This window comes from Phyllostomus hastatus, unplaced genomic scaffold (genome assembly GCF_019186645.2).
Source record: "Phyllostomus hastatus isolate PE091 unplaced genomic scaffold, TTU_PhHast_1.1 phas_contig_29, whole genome shotgun sequence".
Lineage (NCBI taxonomy): Eukaryota > Metazoa > Chordata > Mammalia > Chiroptera > Phyllostomidae > Phyllostomus > Phyllostomus hastatus.
In genome coordinates, this window is record NW_025333835.1 from 24,322,293 (window position 1) to 24,344,619 (window position 22,327).

General features: G+C 35.7%; 1 protein-coding gene across 1 annotated transcript in view; it reads left to right on the forward strand.

Annotated features, from left to right (window-relative positions):
• Positions 1-22,327, forward strand: part of PIBF1 (progesterone immunomodulatory binding factor 1) — a 185,309-nt gene that overhangs the window by 86,748 nt on the left and 76,234 nt on the right. The window contains exons 11-12 of the mRNA XM_045839110.1: positions 14,308-14,473; positions 18,956-19,106. Of these exons, the coding sequence (XP_045695066.1) occupies positions 14,308-14,473; positions 18,956-19,106 (317 nt within the window). The remainder of the gene's footprint in view (positions 1-14,307; positions 14,474-18,955; positions 19,107-22,327) is intronic.

Sequence of the window (22,327 nt, forward strand, 5' to 3'; positions counted from 1 at the left end):
CAATTTCTTTTGTTGTTATTGGTCTGTTCAGACTTTCTGCTTCTTTTTCATTGAGTTTTGGAAGATTATATTTTTTCTAGAAAGTTGTCCATTTCATCTAGGTTTTCAAATTTTTTTGGCATACAGTTCTTCGTAGTCATTTCTTACAATCCTTTGTATTTCTGTGGTATCTGTTGTAATCTCTCCTCTTTCATTTCTGATTGTGTTTATTTGGGTCTTCTCTTTTTTTTCTTGATGAGTCTGCTTAAAGGCTTGTCTATTTTGTTTATCTTTTCAAAGAACCAGCTCTTGGATTCGTTGATCCTTAGAATTGTGCTTTTAGTCTCTATATCATTTAATTCTGCTCTGATCTTGGTTATTTCCTTCCTTCTGCTTGCTCTGGGCTGTCTTTGTTGTTGTTCCTCGAGTTCTTGTAGACGTAGGGTTAGGTTGTTTGTTTGGAAAGTTTCTAACCTTTTTAGGTGGGCCTGTATCGCTATGAACTTCCCTCTCAGGACTGCCTTGGCTGTGTCCCATAAGTTTTGGGTTGTAGTGAGTTCGTTTTCATTTGTTTCCAGAAACCTTTTGATTTCTTCCCTAATATCATTCTTGACCCATTCATTGTTTAATAGCATGCTATTTAATCTCCTTGATTTTGAGTGTTTTTGGGTTTTTTTTCCTTCGGGTTGGTTTCTAGCTTCAGTCCCTTGTGGTCTGAGAAAATGCTTGGTATGATTTCAATTTTCTTGAAATTCTTGAGGCTTGTTTTGTGTCCTATCATGTGGTCTATCTTTGAGAATGTTCCATGCACATTTGAAAAGAATGTATATTTAGCTTCTTTTGGATTGAGGGCTCGGTATATATCAGTAAAATCCATTTCATCAAGGGTATTGTTCAATGCCACAATATCTTTGTTGATATTTTGTTTAGAAGATCTGTCCATTTTTGATAGTGGGGTGTTAAAATCTCCCACTATAATTGTGTTGCTGTCCATATCTTTCTTGAAGTCCTCTAAGATTTTCTTTATGTATTTCGGTGCTCCTATGTTGGGTGCATATATATTTACAATATTTATGTCTTCTTGATGGATTCTTCCCTTGAGTATTATGAAGTGACCTTCTGGGTCTCTCTTTATGGACCTTTTTTGGAAGTCTATTTTGTCTGATATGAGTATTACTACCCCAGCTTTTTTTTCCTGTCCATTTGCTTGGAAGATTTGTTTCCAGCCCTTCACTTTCAGCCTGTGTAGGTCTTTTATCCTGAGGTGGGTCTCTTGTAGACAGAAGATATGTGGGTCATTTTTTTCTTATCCAATCAGCTATTCTATGTCTTTTGATTGGAGCATTTAATCCATTTACGTTTAAGGTTATTATTGATAGGTACTTATTCATTGTCTTTTATGTATGTGTGTTCCTCTCTCTCTCTCTCTCTCTCTCTTTCTTCTCTTCTCCTTAAAGCAGTCCTTTTAGAATCTCTTGCAGAGCTGGTTTGGTCGAGGTGTATTCTTTTAGACTTTTTTTGTCTGGGAAGCTTCTTATTTGGCCTTCAATCTTGATCGAGAGCCTTGCTGGATATAGTAGCCTTGGTTGCAGACCTCTGGTTCTCATTACCTGAAGTATTTCTTGCCATTCTCTTCTGGCTTGAAGTGTTTCCATTGAGAAGTCAGCTGTTAGCCTTATTGGGGCTCCCTTGTATGTTATTTCCTTCTTCTCCCTTGCTGCCTTTAAGATTCTCTCTTTGTCTTGAAATTTTGTCATTTTAATTATGATGTGCCTTGGGGTGGGTCTCTTTGGGTTCCTCTTGATTGGGACTCTCTGTGTTTCCTGGATTTGTGTGACTTTTTCTCTCGTCAAATTAGGGAAGTTCTCCTTCATTACTTGTTCAACTAGGTTTTCGATCCCTTGCTCTTCTTCTTCACCTTCTGGTATCCCTATTATACGGATATTATTACGTTTCATATTGTCTTGCATTTCTCTTAATCCCTCCTCATTCTTTCTGAGCCTCTTTTCCTTTTCTTGCTCTTTCTGGATGCTGTTTTCTACTTTGTCCTCCAGCTCGCTAATCCGATCTTCTGCTTCATCGATCCTGCTTTTCATTCCTTCTACTGTGTTCTTCAGTTCAGAAATTGTATTCTTCATTTCCTCTTGACCTTTGTTGAGAGTTTCTATTTCCTTTTTCATGTTTATATAGTTTGCAGTGAGATTGATGTAGTTTCCCTCTAATTTCTGAAAGCTCATTGTGAGTTCATTGAACTTCCTGGTAATCATTGTTTTGAACTCACTATCTGATAGTTGGGTTGCCTCTATTTCATTTAGCATTTTTCCTGAGGCTTCCTCGTTTCCCTTCAGTTGGGGGTTGTTTCTTTGTTTTCTCATTGTTCGTGGGTTTCTTCTTTTTTCTTTTTTGTTTGTTAATTTGAACTGTTCTGGTTCCCTGTATTTATGGTGTGAACTTCTGTGGTAGAATTTTTTGTGTGTTTTAGTGGTGCAATCTCCTTCGTGTATCCTGGTGGTCACAGCTTCCCCCTACTCTTTTTTGGGATCAGTTGGAGGAGTAAGGCAAAATGGTTTAAAACAGCAAGATAGTATACTATGATATTTACTTTAGCAGCCAGTAGAGAAGAGATGGGTTATCCTTTGGCTCCTTATAGTGTAGCCGTGATCCTCCACCCCCCTATCCACGTTTTAGAAAGGATGGAAAGAAGGTAAGACTCTTACTGGGGGACGAGAGGATTGTTAGTTGGATCTAGAAAGCTGTGAGGCTGTGGGAGGTCAGCTTCTAAGGTAGGGTTGGACTAAAGATTAGTATATAGGAGTAGTGAGTAACAGAATAGAGACAACCCCCACAATAGTATAGTTCAGAAAATTGCAAAGTGGGCTGAGATCAGGTAGGGGGTATTGAGAAGCATTTACAATTGTATAGACTAGGTCTTACTAGCAGTAATAGTAAAGTGACAGTCTTGTGGCAGAATCGATGAGGTCTAGATAACAAGAATAAAGAGTATAGAACCTTGAGAAGTGTATTAATGGAACGCAGATGAAGGATAGTAACTTATCAACATCTTGTGCCTGAGATACCAGGGGGGAACCTATCAAATGACAGTATAACCAGCCAAGCAAAGAAGATTATACAGAAAGAGAAAGAGTACCAAAATATTATTAAAATAAAAAAATGTCGTAAAAGTGAGAAAAAGATAATACAAATTTACAGTAACTTGCAAGATTAAAACAAAAAGGAAAGAAAAGCAGAAGATGTGGTGCAGGAGAGCTAAATTTGGAGTGGAAAGAATAATATTAGGTTGAATGGAAGAGAAACATAAGGGATTGTGATATAAAAATAATGAGAATTGAAAAAAAAGTCACATAAAACACAAGATAAAATCAGTCAACCAACAACAGCCAGAGAAACCAATAAAAACCAAACAAAACCAAAAAACAAACAAGCAAACAACAAACAAACAAAAAAACCTCTTGTTGGTTTCTAACTGGCCAGACCAGTTTTTCTGATCTTGCTAGCTTCAGCTGGCTGAGGGGCCTTTGAAATGCTTCTCTCTCTCACAACCAGAACTCAGCAAGTCTGTCAGGTACCCGGGGCGCTCCAAGACACACTGGTGCGAGAGAGTGTCTTCCTGATGAAGGTGCGGGAGCCCAGCCGTTTCCAGCTCAGTGTTCCCCGCCAAAGGGCTCTCTGACCGGAATGTTGGCGCCTTTCCCGGCTCTCCGGTCGGGCTGGCTGGAAATCTCTGGGCCACCACTGAAGGAACGCGCCCAGCCCCTCGTCCCTCCTGGGATCGCAGCGCGCGATTCCTGCCTCCCTATGGGGCGCGAGCCGAGCACAGCCGGCTTGTGCTCACTACCGCTCTGCACTTCCACCGGGCTAAAGATGCCCCTGGTCCTGTTGGCTAGAGGCTCTCACTTCTCGGCCTCTGGGCGGGATTTCATATTCCCTGGGCGATTTTTTTCTCAGTCCAACTGGCCAATCTGTTCCTTCTAGCAACCCGTTCTCCCCTGGAGTTGCTCACCCCTGTATTCGGGGGAGGGAGGGAGCAGCAACTTCCCTCTCCCGGGATCCCTGGGGCAGAGCCCGGAGCACCGGGCGGGCCTGGGGTCTGCGCACCCCAGAGCCCGCGCTGATTCTTGGGCCCCTTTTGTCCTGTATCCGCCTTCTTACCGTCTGGTTTTCCAATAATTTCTGATGTCCTGCTTTCAAAAGTGATTCGGCAACCCAGCCCACTTGCTCTGCCTCTCCACCGATCCGCGAGTTTCCCTGCTCTTCACAGAAGCCGAGAAAAACGCTGCCTACAGTAAGGCCGCCATCTTCCTCTCTTAATATTCTTGATTATTAGGAAAAAATCAGAAGAGTGATATAACATGACAAAAGTTACTTGAAATTCAAATGATAGTGTCCATAAATAAAGTTTTATTAGAACACAGCCACACTCATTTCTTTATATATTTTCTATGCCTGCTTTCATGCTACAGTTGCATGGTTGAGTGTTGCAATAGACATTTTTATGGACCTCAACCCCTAAAATTTTTACCTTTTGGCTCTTTCCACAAAAAATGTTTGCTGATTCCTTATCTGAAGCATTTATGCCTGCTTCTCAACAACTTCAGTTAAATAGCAGTGCTCCTTATCCATCCCCTCCACGAACATTCACAGCTCCGAGTGGGTGCGTCACCACTGGGAGGCGGCCTCCTGGACACCAGCTCTGCTCAGTCCCCTGCATCTCTGTTGCTGGGTGCGAGAAAAAATATTTGACCTCTGTTTCTTGGTGAGGAGCGTTACACTCCACTGACTGAAAGAAAAATAAAATTTTGTGCTTCTGAAATTTCTGTATTTTAAATAATTAGAACATCTTATGGTTCATAGGAAAACACAGGAAACATGAGAGATCTTGGCTCTACCAGGACAGCATGTAAGGTCACCGATTACTTTTCCCATGACAGGCTTGAAAACAAGAAAAAAAAAGGGCTTTGGCAATCTTGTATATTTAAACTTATTCAGCAAACACCTGTGTAGTGCCTACTGTACTGGCACAGTTTTAAACATTTTACTAATATTTATTTAATCCCCGTTTAGATTGTTATCATTGTTAATCCCATTTTATAGATGTGGAAACTGACACACAAGTACAAGGTGCAAGTGTGGAATTTGAACCCACAAAGGGTAGCTTCAGAACCCTTGCTTAATTTAGTTATATGTACATATTTTAAATTGCATTATGTGCAAGAATACTTCAGTCTCATCCCATAAACCTTCAATGTAAGTTAAGGCACTTCTTGAAATATGTAACAGGTTTTCAATACATATTACCCTCACTGTTTTTTTTTTTTTCTGTTTGAATCCCTAGATGACATTGTCATTGTATTTTCGTCTTTAGAACCACAAGTATCCATTAATTTTTTTTCCCATTTGTTCTTCAGGTGTGTTTTTGATCTTCAAAATGTGATTAATTATATGTCATTAAATAATCTTTAAAACCTGTTTTCAGTGTAGTTGTGAGGCTGCATTCCAGAAATAATTATAAATCCATATTGAATGTCTTGGCTTCCATGTTTGATTCCTTCCGGGGAAACAGTATCAGCATTCAAAATTTGCATTGATTGTGGTTTTTGCAAGCCAATGTGTCTTCCTTCAGCAGTATTACACATTTCAAAATAAAGTAATTGAGAGAATACTCAGTGGGAGAGATTTTGTAAGTACTCAAATAAAAAGTGACACCCGGGCTTTATCTTAAAATATTCACACTGATACTGTAAGTATTGGTAGGGCACAGAGCCAACTTTGTCCAAAACAAAATAACTTTCTCTAGACCTCCTCCGAGGACACCCATTATACCCTCCATTGACCTGAAGTTCCTTAAACCTCTGACCCAAGACAAAGGTCTTCCTCTGCCCTTGGAGGGCCTTAATGTGCTGCACTCTTTTTGTGAAGAACCCTCACCTGCTTTCTTTGTTCATCTTTCAGTCATGACCTTTGTGTCCTCTGTCTATTTCCTTTCCTTGTGTCTGTCTACTCCTACTTGCCAGAGGTGTGTTGCTGGAGACTGTGCATGTGCTTTGATACACGCTTTATTTTTTTAATATTTTTTTCTCTCATTCAGGATATTACAGTGTGAGAGCCCAGAAATTTGAGGCAGTTATGGGTACAAATTCCAGCTTTTCTACTTCCTTGGTAACTTTTCCGAGGTTCAGTTTCTTTATCTCTAAAAAAGCAATAATCCTAGATTCTGTATTAGACCTTGGAGATGACTACATGAAAAGTGCACACCCTCAAACACAGAAGCAAATACAAACAAAAAGCGCTGAGATGCTAGGCTCCTTTCTTGTGTGTTGGTCTCTACACATGCTGACAAGGACTTGTGCCAACTCAAGTTTTCTCTTAGAAAGTGCCTCTGCAATTCATCTCTGACTTGGGATGGCAAGCCTCTCATAACCCACTGGTTTGGGTCTTGGTTACAATAGCAAGTGAGAGAAAAGGAGGAGGAAGCAGGGCAATAATAGAAAGTGCCAGCTTTCCACCAGCCTGGAGAGGAGGAGGAGGAGAGGGCACAAGAAAGTGTGGGGAGAACAGGGAGACCCGGGAAAACATTCAAGAAGAGAAGGCACTTCTTCCAAATAATAATGGAGGATGTTTAAATGTTTAACTTTTTATTCAGTTAATATTGAATACTGTATTTTGCCATGTACAACTTGCACCCATGTTTTTGGCCCAAGCTTTCAGGAAAAAAGTCTTTCATTTTAATTTTTTAATTCAATTTTTTATTCATTTACATCTAGGTATTTTTTGTATTATAAAGGAATGTTAGCATTTATTTTTGAACATATGGTATAAGAAATTTGATGTAACAACTAATCACAAAACACAAGAACAATATACAAGAGATGAACAGATACAATATAAAGTGTATTTTTCCATGTGTGCTATCCATGTATAATGCATATAATGAGTAGTTTTAAGTTTGTCCTTATTTTCCCCTCAAAAATTTGGGGGGAAAAGTCAGCGTTATACATGGTAAGTTATGGTATCTTTTACTTTATTAGGTACTTTATTATTTCCTTTTTATCCTGTCATGTTTTTACCCATAAACAGATAGTTAAATAGATACCTAGGCATGCAGATATCTTCTGGAATTTTAGAAGCTTTCTCATTTGATAAACAGATATAGAAATAAAAATATGATCATAGCATATGTGTTAACTGTGCTGACAGGTCTAATATTTTTATTTACTTGTTTAAAAATTCTAAAATAGACCTCATAAGCAGCTACTTAAGTTTACTAAGTTTATTAGGTCTAATGAGAGAGATTTAGAGATGGGGGAGCAGACCTAACAAAGCGACTTAGCTCCCCTCATTATTATTTTTTTCTTCTTCACTTCTGTTTTACCTACCCTTGTTACAGACTCCATTATATTTCTGTCGGTAGGCAAGTGAGTTGCACTTACATTCGTAAAATGTTGTGTACGTTTTGCAATAACTTGAACTCACTACAGAAGTTAGATATATCTAAGCTCTACCTAGCTTTGCTCCCCCTTCTGCACTTCTGTTTTTAGAATGTTGTCATGTCTGCTTCTGTCATATTAGTCATTAGCCAAACTGTACATTTTTAGAAACTCTAATCTTTCCTGTAGCCCCATCATACCTGTCCTGTAATCATTTCGGTTTCTTCTTTCTTCACTCCCTGTAATTTTTCATTTTAAATTGATGACTAAACCTGGAAATAATAATCTTAATTTACTGATTTTGTCATTTTTTGAAAAGAATGCTCCTCATCAGATTGGTTTAATTAGACTTGAGTGTTTTCTAACTTGGTTTGAACTATTTAGTAATCTAAATTTTATAGTATAAATAATTAATATGACTCCATTCAGTACATACAGATTTATTAATAGCTTATAGTATACCAGGTAAAATATTAGATTCTAGGAATTGAAAGATGCATTAAACAAGACACTTGCACTCGAGTGACTTATATTTTAATTATAGGAGATGCTCTTGTGAGCATTGTACTTACATTAGCTCATCTAGTTACCCAGAATTTAACATTCCCATGTTAATCTTAGAAATTAACATGTCCTCTGAGATTTCAATTCAGTAGACCTACAGTGGAGCCATGGTGTCTATACTTCTCAAAAGTTCCACAAATGGTTCTGATGGTTATTCCTGGGTGGGCTAGATAAAAGTCAAGCTTAAGGGTCATCCTCACCCTTGCAAAAGAAAGTCTTGCTCCACTGCCAGACTATCTGCATTTGAACCCAGGACTCTATTTTCTGGATTCCTATTCAGGAGTTTCCTAGAGTCATGAAACTGTTTTAAGTCATTTTCAGAACACAGATTTGTGTAGGTTAAGGTTCGTAGTGCTTGCCTGTTTGTAGGGAGTTGTTCTAAATAAATGACTTTTACATCTCTTTTTGCCTTTACAGTAGTTTGCATATACAGTAAATTGACTTTTTTCTTTGAGCTATAAATGATGGAAAATAGGACAAAACCATGATTAGCCTTCATTCTGCTGCTGCCCACACTTAACACTATTGTTTATGAAAGCATCCCCCAAAAGTACTTTTTCTTAGGGTTCTTTTTACAGACTTCATATTTTTTTAGAGTAGTTTTAAGTTCATAGCAAAATTGGAACAAAAACACAGGTCTTACAACTTTTTTGATTCAGTTTTATCTCTTCGAATTCTTTTCTTCACTGTGGGTAGATGAACACTCAGGTATATATTGAAAGCAGCGTGAAACAGTTTTCAGTGCTGTGAAGCACTGATGTCATAAATACTCTTGGTTCAAAGGATGGTCCGAGATGAATTTTTAAGTGTTTGTTGTCATGTTGCCACAAAAGGGAAACAACTACTCATTTGAACACTGTCAAAATATTTCACTCTAATTTTATCTCATGCATGCTTTGATTTATTTTAAGGCAACATTCCTTTCGTTATATTTGTTTCATTTAAGTACTTTTATCTTCACATACCTGCAGTATGTATTTTTTCCTTTATAGGATGGCCAAATATTACTACATATTGTTTATTTTATTAATAACAGTACATATTTTATTTGATCATGATATGATAGATGCATTGAATTACTCTAAATACATGCTTGAAATTCTTATAAATCCATGGTACAGTTGTTAAGCATACTCAGCGTTTTTAACTCTGCAAAAAAAGATCTCTCACATTCATTTAAGAATTTGCTTGTAAGCCAAAAACGACAGATGTCGTATTACAGCTGAGAAGTGAACTGGTTGAAGAAGTCATCTAAATGGCAGAAACATTTGGACAAATAACCAAACGCCTTTTAAATTCCTTTTGCTTGTCCCGTAGTAATCACTGTTGCAACACTGATGGTAGTTTTATAAGTTTTTCTATCTGCTTTCTTTTCAGCATAGAAAATTTCACAAGGGAAACGCTAGTTACTAGAACTCTGTTTCTGTCAATGAAAGGGAAGCAATTTCAGATGTTTTCTCTAATATGCACCATTTGTTCTTAACATGTTTTCTACCTTTAGAACGTTCACCAATGCAGCATTTACCTATCAGTAAATTTCATTCATTATGTCCAGTGATTCTCTATCAGAAAATGAATATATCCCACCAGGAGAGTTCATTACACTGTAGAAAGCTGGTGTGTTGTCTGGGTAACAGGAGATTCTAATCTATCCTTCTTTCCAATTGATATGTAAATTGATATAATTGAAGAATATAATTATTTAAATATTAAAGACATAGTGATGTGGAAAGTTATTTTAAAGAAATATTTGTAGATTTTTACAAATCTACCGTAGTAAATGTAGTTGTAAATTGTATTTATATAAATGTAAATATAAATAAATGTACATTACATTGATATCTTATGAAGTACATAAAACTAAATTTTAAAGTTTTTTTAATTTTGTTTTAAAGATTTTATTTATTTATTTTTAGAGAGGGAAGGGAGGGAGCTAGAGAGAGAGAGAGAAACATCAATGTGAGGTTGCTGGGGGTCATGGCCTGCAACCCAGGCATGTACCCTGGCTGGGAATGAAACCTGGGACACTTTGGTTCCCAGCCCGCACTCAATCCACTGAGCTACACCAGCCAGGGAGGTTTTTTTTACTTTTTATAAAGTATCAGAAATTGTAGATTGGGCATCATAATCAGGGGTGCCTATTTCTGGGTGTAGAGACCTTGTAAATATTTTCTGGATATTAAAAAACCAACCAACCAAAGACTTAATTTACTACACACGGATGAGGACATGATACGTACCTTGACCCTTACTTGGCTAATAACACTTTGCTGTAAGCAGTTAAAGAGATCTCATCCAAAATTACTTGAATAGAAAATACTTAATTTTCCATCTTTTACATTGCTCATGTCAAAAATTTTTTAGTTGCCTTTAGTAAAATTACTTTTTTAAGTGAAAATGTCTAATATAAAAGCAACTAACTTTTTTCCAACCTCTCTTCGCCAAGATATTTTTTACCTACTACAGTGATATCATTTCTTCAGGATATATATTATTTTTCTTTTCTTTTTATGTGAATATAAATGTCCTTATATGATTTTCAGGTGTCCATGGTACATGCCTAAATATGTATGTAAGTAATGAGTCAAGATTATTTTTTTTTAAGAAATGCACTAGAATATATGGATCCAAATGATAGTATCTTCCAGCAAAGTAGGCACAGTTGGGGCTCCTGTGCTTTCCCACACACATCCTAGCAATGCTGAGGATGGTTTCTTTACAGCGCAATCCTCACTCAGAGCAGCCCTTAGTTGTAACAGCCTTCCTCCTTCAAAGATGTATTTTGTTTTTGGAAATTCAGAGTATATTCAGAGCGTAAGGCTTTGCATCGGATGCGTACTACTATTTGGTGTGGGAAAATGAGGTGAGAAATTGGGGAGAAGCTAGATGTCTGACAGTAATGCAATAATTAAGAATGAAAAATTACAGGGACAATAAAATTAATACTTAGGAAGTTTAATAGCATAGGAAAAATTTTAACAATAGCAGGCGAAAAGGATAGAAAACTTTATATGAAGGGATGATTGACATATAATGTGCATAGCAAACATTTTCATATGTGATAATATTGAATATTGGTGAGGATGTGGGGAAACCCTTTGTATGTCATACATGTATGGTGGAGATTCAGACCCATCTCTGTTTCAGAGTTTATCATCAGCCTCTGCCCCCTTTGCTTCAAAATTTGGGATTAAGTTACCCTCCTCACACAAAGGATTTAGGAGTGCAACCATGACTGCCACCTTCCATATATCCTAAAGTACAGTATTTTCTCTGTATTTGCCCAGAGTGCCTTTTAATGTGTCTTCTCCTGATACAGCCAGCCCCAAAATCTGTTGCAGTGAATATTCCTTAAGAGCAAGCATTTAATTCTAGGACTTAAGACTACTATTTGTACAGTAGCATGTGATATATGGATGAGTCTTATGAAAACCAGAAGAACCCACTTACAAATATAGCACAGAGAATCATCTAGCCAAATGTGGACCCTGGGGTGAGATGCTTGTAAGGATAATTGGAGATTCTGATTATACTTTATAGGAAATTTGACCTCTTACTATGGTAAATTAGAATATCAAACAGAAAGTCATTAACATATAAATAATATTGAGTTAGTGTAAACAAGATGTTCACATTTAGAGGATAGATGAGAAGCTGAGTTCACACAGTAAACTGTGATTGGTTTTATTAGCACAACAAATGAGAGGGAGTTCCCTTAAACTCTCAAGTTATGTTCTGGTTGTCTCCTCCTCCATGCTGGAACGGCTTTTGCAGCTCTAATGTTTCTTCAGCATTTTCACAGTTTAACAAATTAACATGATAATTATTGCAAAGGCATAATTTTTTGAGGAAGATTCTTTCATGTTCTAAACAAGGGAATAGGTTAATCCTTTAGAATTATCATTTGTTTTGTCAATCTACTAAATTTAGTATTCTCAAAGTTCATTTGATCTATAGAATTAACATTTGATTTGTCAGTTTATTAAACTTAGTATTCTCCCATTTTCAGAAGATTATTATTATTTAACTTTTCAATATAAGGAAAGAATAATAGTGCTAAAAGTAACTTTCAAATGCCATGCAAATAGTAAGAAGAACAGGTAGAATCTAAAAGCTAAGTTTTTAATTCCTTATTTGAAGTTTGCATTGATCTCAGAATTAGCCATGTCCTGAATCCATAAGAAGGCAAACTTTGTAGTTAAATCTTTTCAAAACAATTTATTTGAAAGATCAATATCACATTTTAAGTGACTTAGCCAAAATATATTTTGGTGATGTAATCTAGTGTGTGCTGTAGTGTAGCATACAAAGTAGGTATTGATTTCACACATTTTATATGTTTATATTTATAAAATACTCCTTGAGCACAGGGACATTTTCATGTTAGCCAAGTGTTGAATTAATACATTTTTGAGTAAAATAATTTTTTACTACTTCACACCCATGGGGTGGCTGTAATCAAAAAGGGACAATGAGTTTTCAGTTTGGGGCTCTGGTCAAATGGCTACGGTGCAGGGTCCTGAGGTGAATGTGGACAGCAGCAAGCCAAAACTGAGCAAAAATGAGCTAGAGAAACGCCCAAAAGCTGAGTAGAAAATAGTGGAGCAGGAAAAGTAGTGGTGGGAGGGTTTAGAAAAGGGACAGTGGCCTCTGCTCAACTCGATATCAGACACTTCAGTTACTCCCTGTGTGCCACTGGTGCCTTCAAGCTGCCACCCTGGTGCTGGAGCTCAGAGGGAGTGAGTCTGAGTAGGTTAGTCCATGTGTGTGGCTCCTTTAAGAGGAACTGCTTAGGGCTCCAGCCGTTTCTTTCACCAACTCAATCCCTGCTGGTGTTTGCAGCCAGAAGTTGTGGGAACTTATCTTCCTGGCCCTGGAATCCTGGGCTGGGGCACCTGGTGTGAGGCTGGCACTCCTCAGTCCCAAGATAACGCTCCTGAATTTTTATCCACCACGTGTCGGGGAGGAACCAGCCTGTTCCTGTCTGCTTCCCTCCGACCAGTCTGGATGCATGTGGTTTCTTTAATTCCATAGTTGTCAGACTTCCATTCAGCTTGCTTTCTCATGGTTCTGAGTGATGGTTGTTCTATATTTTAATTGTAATTTTGATGAGGTTGTGCAAAGGGATGAGCCATGTCTGCCTACACCACCATGTTAACTGGAAGTCCTATACTAGCAACTTTTATCTGTTAAAGAAATACTCAATATTTCTGAGCCTCAAGTTCCTCATCTACAAAACCTAATAGGGTTATTGGAAGGATATAGTGAGATGCTGTGAATTAAATAGACTATGCTCTCTGCTTCCCTACCCTACACATACACTGGCTTCTTCTTCCTAGAACACTTCCCACCCATACCTCCTCCTGCCTTACACACCTGTGTGTTCCCTTTGAACCCAGGGATTACCCTAATAAGCACTTAACACGCTTTGTTGAAGTTTCATCTTTATTTTCTTGTCTTCCACAGAAAACTAAGTTCTTTAAGGGGGAAAAATTTTTTTGTCTACCATTGTATACGTATTTACCTAGCAAATTGACTAACTCAATAAACATTTGAATAAATGAATTTTAGTAACATATTTAACATTATGCTGGGTTCAGAATAGCTCCCTCAAAAGGTACAATGAGTCTGTGTTTTGCTTTCTGTTAGAACATAATCAACCTGAAACATTTTTTAATTTACAATATGTGGTGATTTATATGGTAAGTGGAAATATTTTTATTATTAGTTATAACTGAAATGAGAATTTTCCTTATCTTTGTTGTCATAGACTTTGTAGTTATATATTTATCTTTGTAATTTGTACTTTATATTTTCTTGTAATATCCAAGTATATATATTTACTAACATAGAAATTTATTTTACAAGTATCTCAAGAATTGGCAGTTTAATGTGCACATTTCATGCCATACTTCTCCATCTGAGACTAGGCTTAGAATGAAATAGCAAGCCTGGAAGCAACGCTGTAGATTTAAAGCCTGTGAAATATATAGAAATTGAATCATTTTAAACAATATAACTGCAACTTCCTCTTACCAATTTTTATTGTAAATGTCTTACAAAATAATAATAGGCAATAATTACTTTTGGATGAAAGGAATAAAAATAAGGGAGCATTAGCAGAAGTTTAATTGGTACATTTTGTTTTCTGGATTTAGCATATTTCCATACACATGCCTATCTAAATTATTTGAAAAGCTTAGCAGAATAAATATGTTATTAACTGCATGATAAAATGGGGGTATGGGAAAATAGTAATGTTTATGTTCATATAAGTCAAGATTTCTTGAAATTCTCATGACCATTCTGCTTCTTTCAGGTATAGAGAACTACAACTTAGTACAGAAAGCAAAGTAACCGAATTTCTCCATCAAAGTAAATTAAAATCTTTTGAAAGTGAGCGTGTGCAACTTATACAAGAGGAAACTGCAAGAAATCTCTCACAGTGTCAGTTGGAATGTGAAAAATATCAGAAAAAATTGGAGGTACCTATATAAACTTTTATTTAAAATTAGCATAGCAGGTGAGGTCCATGAGTATCTAGGTCTATATCATATTGAGCTTTATCAATAATATTTCTGTTGTGTCTGAGAAAAGGCATGTATCTTTCTTTTTATTTTTTTCGTTGTTGTTCAGTTACAGTCATCCTGCCCTTTTCTCCATTGCTCTCCCCGGCCCCATCCCCACCCACTCCCCCCCATTGCCTGTGCCCATGAGTATCTTTCTTTTTAAAAGATCTCTCATCAAGAATATCTACCTTCCTGCTCTAGATAAATAAGTGAAAAGAAGGAATGCATTGTTTCCAGGAAAAGAAATGTAAATTGTAAGAAATAAATGAAAATGTGTTCTTCCTAGTAATTAAAGAAATGTGAATTTAAACTCTTTTTTACCATTATATAGGTCTGATTGTTGTTTTTAAAATGCTGGCAAGAGTACCCTTAAATGGGAAATCTCATGCAGTTAGAAAATGGAACATCCCTTCTGAAGAACAATATGAAAATCTGGCTAATGCCCTTAAAAATCGATTCAGTAATTTTAGTTAAAGGAATTCTACCTAAAGAAATAACAAGAGATGTTATAAAGGTTCATGTTAATGGTATACATTACAGCATTATTTATTACAGTAAAAATTGGAAGTAACTTAAGTGTCTAATAATAGGTAATTAAAAGATTTTCAATTGAAGTTATATTTTGCTTAATTACAGCAAAATCATACATTGTATGATTATATGCAATCATGTTCTTCAGTATTTTAGATTTGGGGGAAATGGTCATTAAAAACATTGAATGAAAGATTCAGTAAGCTTATTAGCATAATTAATTAGCTAACAATGTAAGTATTCATTACAATATCTCAGATTACATTTCTGAGAAGTATTTTGATAAGTAAAACTACGATTAACAAGATAAAAGGTATCTCAGAAAATGAAGCCTCAGGGAAAACATAAAAATGATATTAAACACATACATATTTAAGAAAACATAAGTGAAAACTGCAGATCGTGTCCACTGCTAAAGCAAACCACTGTTCTCCACTTAAGACTTTTTCACACACCTTCTTCAGGAAACTGCGGCAGGTGTAATCTGCTCCAGCAAATTCTACCAGGCACATTCAATGAGACTGCATTAGACTAGCTGATTTGGAGTTCATCTTTTGCAAGTTAATGTTTTCTATGGTTTAAATATTATAATTCCTAGCAAAATGACTTTCCTTTTCCTTTTCATATTGGATGACTGTGCTTAAGGATATGTCTTGGAGCCAGGGTGGTGGGGGTGTATAGGAAAACAGAAAAACACTTTTTTCTCTTTTTAGTTTTGAAACAAACATTTGACTAAACAACACTTTATAACATATAGTGCTGATGTTTTCTGAACCATTCTATTTTGTTACTGTTAGCCGTTGCAATCCAAATTGGTTTCATGACCTCAGAAAGGTTGCGCCTTGCAGTGTGAAAACCACTCTCCCATGGACCTGCTCACTTGGTCTGTGGGTGCAGGTGAATAGTAATTACAGTGTGTGTTTGTATAAATGTCTTATATGGAAAAACACCTTTGTAAAAATTATTGTGATCCTTAAAAACCTGGTTGATAAAAAAATTTAGAGGAATTTCTGTACATTTTCTCCTCTGTTAAACTAGGAGCCTTGAGAGAACAGGAACCATTCATTTATCATTGAGCTACAAGTGCCCAGCAGTGCTTTGCTCGTGGTGGATGCTCAATAAATATTTTATGAGTGAATGAGTGGTTTGATGAGTGCTAATATAGAACCATCATTTGAATCTATTTTCCTGAAATACTAGAAGGTGTTTCTAAGACAACTCTTATTTAGAAGGGATAATTTTCAGAAAAATAATTTTGTGAAGGATAAATCTTATTACAATTATTATTGGCTTTTCTGTGGCTTTTACTAAATAGTCTCATGTATTTATAACTTAAGGACAATTTATTTTGTCTTAAGTATCAGGTAACAAAAGCTCTTAAAACACTGACTCTTTATATTTTGTGACTTAAAAAATGATTGGCCTATAATATATATAAATTGTATGTGATTTTGCATTATCACTGAGTTATTTAAAGAAAGGAACTATCCACGGAGATCTTGATATTCAGTGGTTTCCTAAAAGCAGTTGACCTATTTTATATATTCATATTTAAACTCAAATGTTTATATATTTGTTTTTCCTGAAGAATCTTTAATATAATAGCCTTCCATAGGTCTAATAATGAAGTTGTGTTTGGCTTTTCAGAAACAGTAGTGACTCTGTGTAAAGCAGTCACTCAGATAAATCCACACTGAAAGGAAATTAATTCTCCATCATGGGGTGCTGGTGTGTTTGGAAGATACGCACTATCAGAAGTTTCTGGGGATTTCTCTTCTATGTTATGAAGAGATCATTTTAAATTATGTCTCTCAGTTTTTGAAATTTCATCTTAAAATAATATCTGATGAAATATCTCATTTTCAACTTTTTGATTCTTCATCTCTTTAGGTATCTATTTCTGCAGTTTTTCTTTGTTGTGGTTTTTTGTTGGGGGGAGTGGGATGCAGATGAAAAATATCAGCTATTCTGTGAGAACAGTCATTTAACACTATCTTTATTGATTCTTCTCGTTTGACAGTGGAATTAATAAGTGCCATCAAGAACCAGATTTTTCATGAATTATACCGCAGTATAATGAACTCTGTGAAGGCCCCAGATTGTTTCACTGTGTAGTGATTTCTTTAAAAAAGAATAACAAGTGTCTAGAAAACACATTCCCAGCCAGCAAGAAGAAATAATGCTTAAATTTGAATTTCCTCTTTCTTACGAATCAGGGACATTAGAAATCATCCTAATAATATTAAACCCATATTATTCTTTCTCCACCCTCCAAAGGAATATATTTAGAGGATGGAGTATATAATGCTTAGTTTATGCTGAGGGAATGTTTTAATGGAAATAGTTGAAGGAAATGAGATAGAATAGATTAAGGAAATTAAATTGTAATACATACTTGTTAAAAACTGTAAATACATCTTTTGCATATTTTTTCCACCTCACAGAAAGCCCTCAATCCCATACCTTTTTTACAGTGAACTTTGTGCCTATTAGAAAAAAATGCTTTCTTCAAAATTGTTTAATTGTTTGTTTAGTAGAGAATTGAGGTTAATTTGAATTCACACATCTCTGTTTCTGTGAGCCATTCAATACAAGTTTTTTGTTTTGTTTTTATCCTCAGCTGGGGACATACTTACTGATTTTAGAGAGGGGAAGGGAGGGAGAAATGGAAGGAAACGTTGTTAGGCTGCCTTTCCTACATCCCCTGACCGGGACCAAACGCACACGTGAGGCATGTGCTGACCAGGAATCAAGCCACCTTCCCGTTTGCAGAACGATGCCCAGCCAACTGAGCCACACCAGCCAGGGCACAAGTTTATATAATTGTATTTCTTAGAGTAGTAATAGTATTCTTCAACATTTACTATGTTCTGTGCACTCTGCTAAACCTTGAGTTTACCATCTCATTGAATCCTTCAACAGTGTTTTGAGGTTGACCTAGAAAAAATAATTGCCTAAAATCACAACTAGTAAGTGCCAAAGGTAGGATTGAAATCCAAATCCTTCTGGCTCCAAACCATGTTTTTAACCATGATGTTCTATTGCTTCTCAGCACTGTGTTAGAAAGCAAGTGTAATACCACTCATTAATTGACTCTGTACGAATAAAGAAACTTTTAATTAATTGGAATGCAATTTAAGCATTAAAACATCCCTTTGTCACTAGAAAGGTCTCCTTTTTTAGTGAAGTTACAATTATCATGATAGTGATTTCCAATGAGTTACCATTCAAGAATATAGGACTTTTTGTTCTTACACAAAATAACTCCATTTCCGTGCCTTTTGTATTGCTTTTTATAATTTTTTGTCCTTTCTTTTTATAGAAAGGCATTTTCTGATACACCCCGGGTAGCTCTTCGCATGTACATTTGACTTGCTGCTTTGAAGTTATGATTAAGAAACCAAAAATCTTACTAAAAATGTGGCAGAAGTAGGTAAAATAAGCACTGGTGAAAAACTGAAGGGCTCGTCATGAGTGCATCTCTTTGCACACAGCTCCATAAGTGAAGCCGTTTCTCAAAACGGCTGTGATTTCTAGATAAATGACCTCCAAGTATGGTGTCACTCCATGTTTGAATTCTAACAAGCAAATGCTAGTCTGACTCCCATCATTATTTTGGGATTTAATTTGTCTTTATTAAATTGTGTAATAAAAAGTGCCTTGTAATTTTCTGTTAAAAACAACTGAATTGTTTTCTGTAGAAATAATTGTAATTTACTTTCTCAGTCATCTCAATTGAAGTACTTTCTCTTCATATCTAAATTTTTAAAAAGAGAAAAAAACTAAAAATATTTTTGTATCATGTTTTTGTCTTAACTGTTAACTTATTTAATTCTGCCTTTGCAATTTCTTTTCTTTCACTATTAGGTTTTAACTAAAGAATTTTATAGTCTCCAAGCCTCTTCTGAAAAACGCATTACTGAACTTCAAGCACAGAACTCGGAGCATCAGGCAAGGCTAGACATCTATGAGAAATTGGAAAAAGAGCTTGATGAAATAATAATCCAAACTGCAGAAAGTAAGCCTGCCTCCCAACACCCCCCACACAGCTTTTTGTTTTAATATTTTAATTTTTTTTTTTAATTAGAAGCACCAAGGAACCTGGTACTGTTTCTAAAACTGCTTTGGCATATTTCTTTCAAATATAATTGGTAACTTTTTTAAAAGAATATTTTATATTTTAAACATTAGTCTTAGTTCTAGTAGTTGAAATTTTTTTTAAATAGGTTAACTGTGGTAGATTTTATTTTTATTTCAGTTCACTCACTCAGTGTTAATTAAGTGTTTGCATGTGCCGGATCTGGGGCTGTGGAGTCCGTGCATGCTCATAGGGGTTTCTTGTTTAGTCTTCTGGGAGAGACAAACCTGAATGGATAATTAAGTGAGCTAAGTGCTATTAGCAAGAGGTAGGCAGTCCTTGGTGAAAGTACAGAAAAGAGACCCTCAGTAAATTCAGCCTTCATGGTGACAAATACCTAAAATAGGAGATGGTACTTGAATGACTCTTGAACAACAGATAGAAATTCTTTGAATGTACAGTGTTAAAATTTTTTACCCTGATCTCTACTTTTATTTTCTGTGTTGCCTCTGACTCTAAGGGAATATTTTAAATTAACAGTTCACCATTGACTGTAATGTTTGCTCAGTACATTATTTGTGTTCAAAAGTGAGAAATAATAGCAGCTTTCTTATAAAAGTGCATTTAAACATCAATTGAAGTTGACATTAAATTTGCATCTATTTGGGGAACATTTTATTGTAAAGACTATATTATACCTATAGGCAAATTTAAGAAAAACTGTTATTTCATTCCTACCATTGTCTTTTTCCATTTTCAATGTCTGATCATTGCAATAGTTTTCAAATATATCTTCAGTTTCTCTACTGAGCCTGAGTTGTCTTTGTAAAATACAGGTTTGATCATACCATGAACTAGCCTGAATGCCTCTATCATCTAAAGACAGCCTACAGTCAAATCCCTTAGCATGGCTTTTTTACCATTAGACTCATTTATCTTTCTGCTTTTTATGCCTTACCATTTCATAGCATATCATATTATATTAGAAGTTCTATACTCTTTCTTAGCTCTGTAACTTTGCATATGTCCTTGTGTTGAGACAAATTAGGAAATAGAAGAAACTTCCTCAATCTGATAAAGAATATCTGCAAAAAAATCTATTGCTAATATTATACCTAATGATGAAATATTAAATTCTTTCCCTTTAAAAGAGATGTCAGGGCAAGGATTTATATTTTCATAACTTCCATTACACATTGTAATTGAGCTTCTAGCAGTAATTATAAGGCAAGAAAGAAAAAAGTGTAAAGATCACAAAGGAAGAGTAGAGTATTTTCAAATTGCCAAACAATCACAATACAGTGATAAGTAAAATTAACAGGTATACTTAAGATTTGTACCTTTTACTATATATAAATTTTATTTTTTACAAAAGAACTACAAAAAAATTGAACTAGTGGTTGATGATTTATATGTTGAACTGTGAAGGTCTGAAGGGCAGATGTACTTTGAAATACATGCAAAAAATAAGAAAATTTTTTAAAGGTTTTATTTATTTATTTTTAGAGAGAGGGAAAGAGAGAGAGAAAGAGGAAGAGAAACATAGATGTGAGGTTGCTTCTCACACACCCACTACTGGGGACCTGGCCCACAACCCAGGTGTGTGCCCTAACTCGGAATCAAATTAGTGACCCTTTGGTTCTTAGGCCAGCACTCAATCCACTGAGCCACACCAGCCAAGGCTAGATTTATAGGTTGATATGGAATGGAATGATGTGTGATAAATATAGTACAATGGTTAATTTAGAATCCAGATATTGTATATATGGGTATACACTGTTTACCTTTTTCAACTTTTCTATATGTGTAAATATTTTTTAAATAAAATGTTTAGAAGAAATATAGAAATTACTTTTTGTTATAATATTGTGTAAGCCATTTAAAACCATCTTAGAGTAAAACATATTTATTCGTACTTGGAAGACCAAGAAACTAAGCTCTTATCTATCCATTCACATTGGAAATTAGAATATTTTTATTATTGTTTAATGGATACTTACTGATTAACCAAAATTTCAAAGATGTAAGCACAAAACATTCTTCAGTACTACAATGTTAACACATACTCAGTACTCAAGGGATTACCATCTAATTCAGCTAACTTCAGCTCACACAAAGATGGTTAGACTTCGTTTATTGAAGTGTGACCTTGACAAATTAAAGTACCCTGTTTACACTTGAATTGCTGTTGATAATAAAATAAGTGTGTTATTTGGATATTTGATGGGTTAAGTTTTCAACATCTCACAAGTTGTTAAAAATACAAATATTATCTGGAAGCTAAATAAATTCAAATATAAAATGAAAATCAGATGTCTAGTTGTCAAATTCAGGGACCCTCTATTAATTCCCACCCTTCTTGAAACTCTGCTAGGTATTTGTCATAATTCTCAAAACCCCTCTCTTGCTTTCTGAGTCACCTGCCCCTGATTTGTTTTCTCTCCCTCACTTGGTTGTCTCTTCTAGCTAACTCTAATAGTCCCCAGGGTTTTTCCCTGTCCTCGTTCTCTTCTGTTCTGGACAATCTTATCTCTTTCCACAATGTCCACAGGTCTGCATGGAGTTCCTGCAGTCATTGAATATCTACCATTATTTATATTTTCTCTTCTCTCCCTGAAACTTACTAATTTTCTTGTATTAATCTGTTAATGAAGTCTGTCTAATTACCCAACTAGCTTTTGTCAGTCTTGATTCCTCCCCTATTCTACCTAGTGGCCCATCTCACCTTCACACATGTGTAGTTGTCTAGAATCCAAGTTCTGTTTTTCCATCCTCTATTGCTCCTGTGGACTATGTATCAACTGATTACTAGTGCAACTTAGGAGGAGTCCTTTGTGCTACCAGTCTAGACTATCTTTTTCCCCTACAGTATCAGTATCAACAACAAAAATCTGTTGATCGTGCCACCTACCTATATTAACTTCTTATTGACTATAAAATAAATTTCATACCCCTTAGCCTAGCAAACAAGTCCCATTCACAGTTAGAACTAAACCTACTTTTGTACTCCAGACTAACTCCAGCCATTTTTTTCACAATTACTAAAACTTCCCACCTCTGTGACTTTATGCATGTAATTCCCTCTTGCACCTTCTCTATGAGTGTCAATCTTCGTACGCCTTCCTAATCCTTCAGCATGAGAAGAATAATGGCACTGAGAT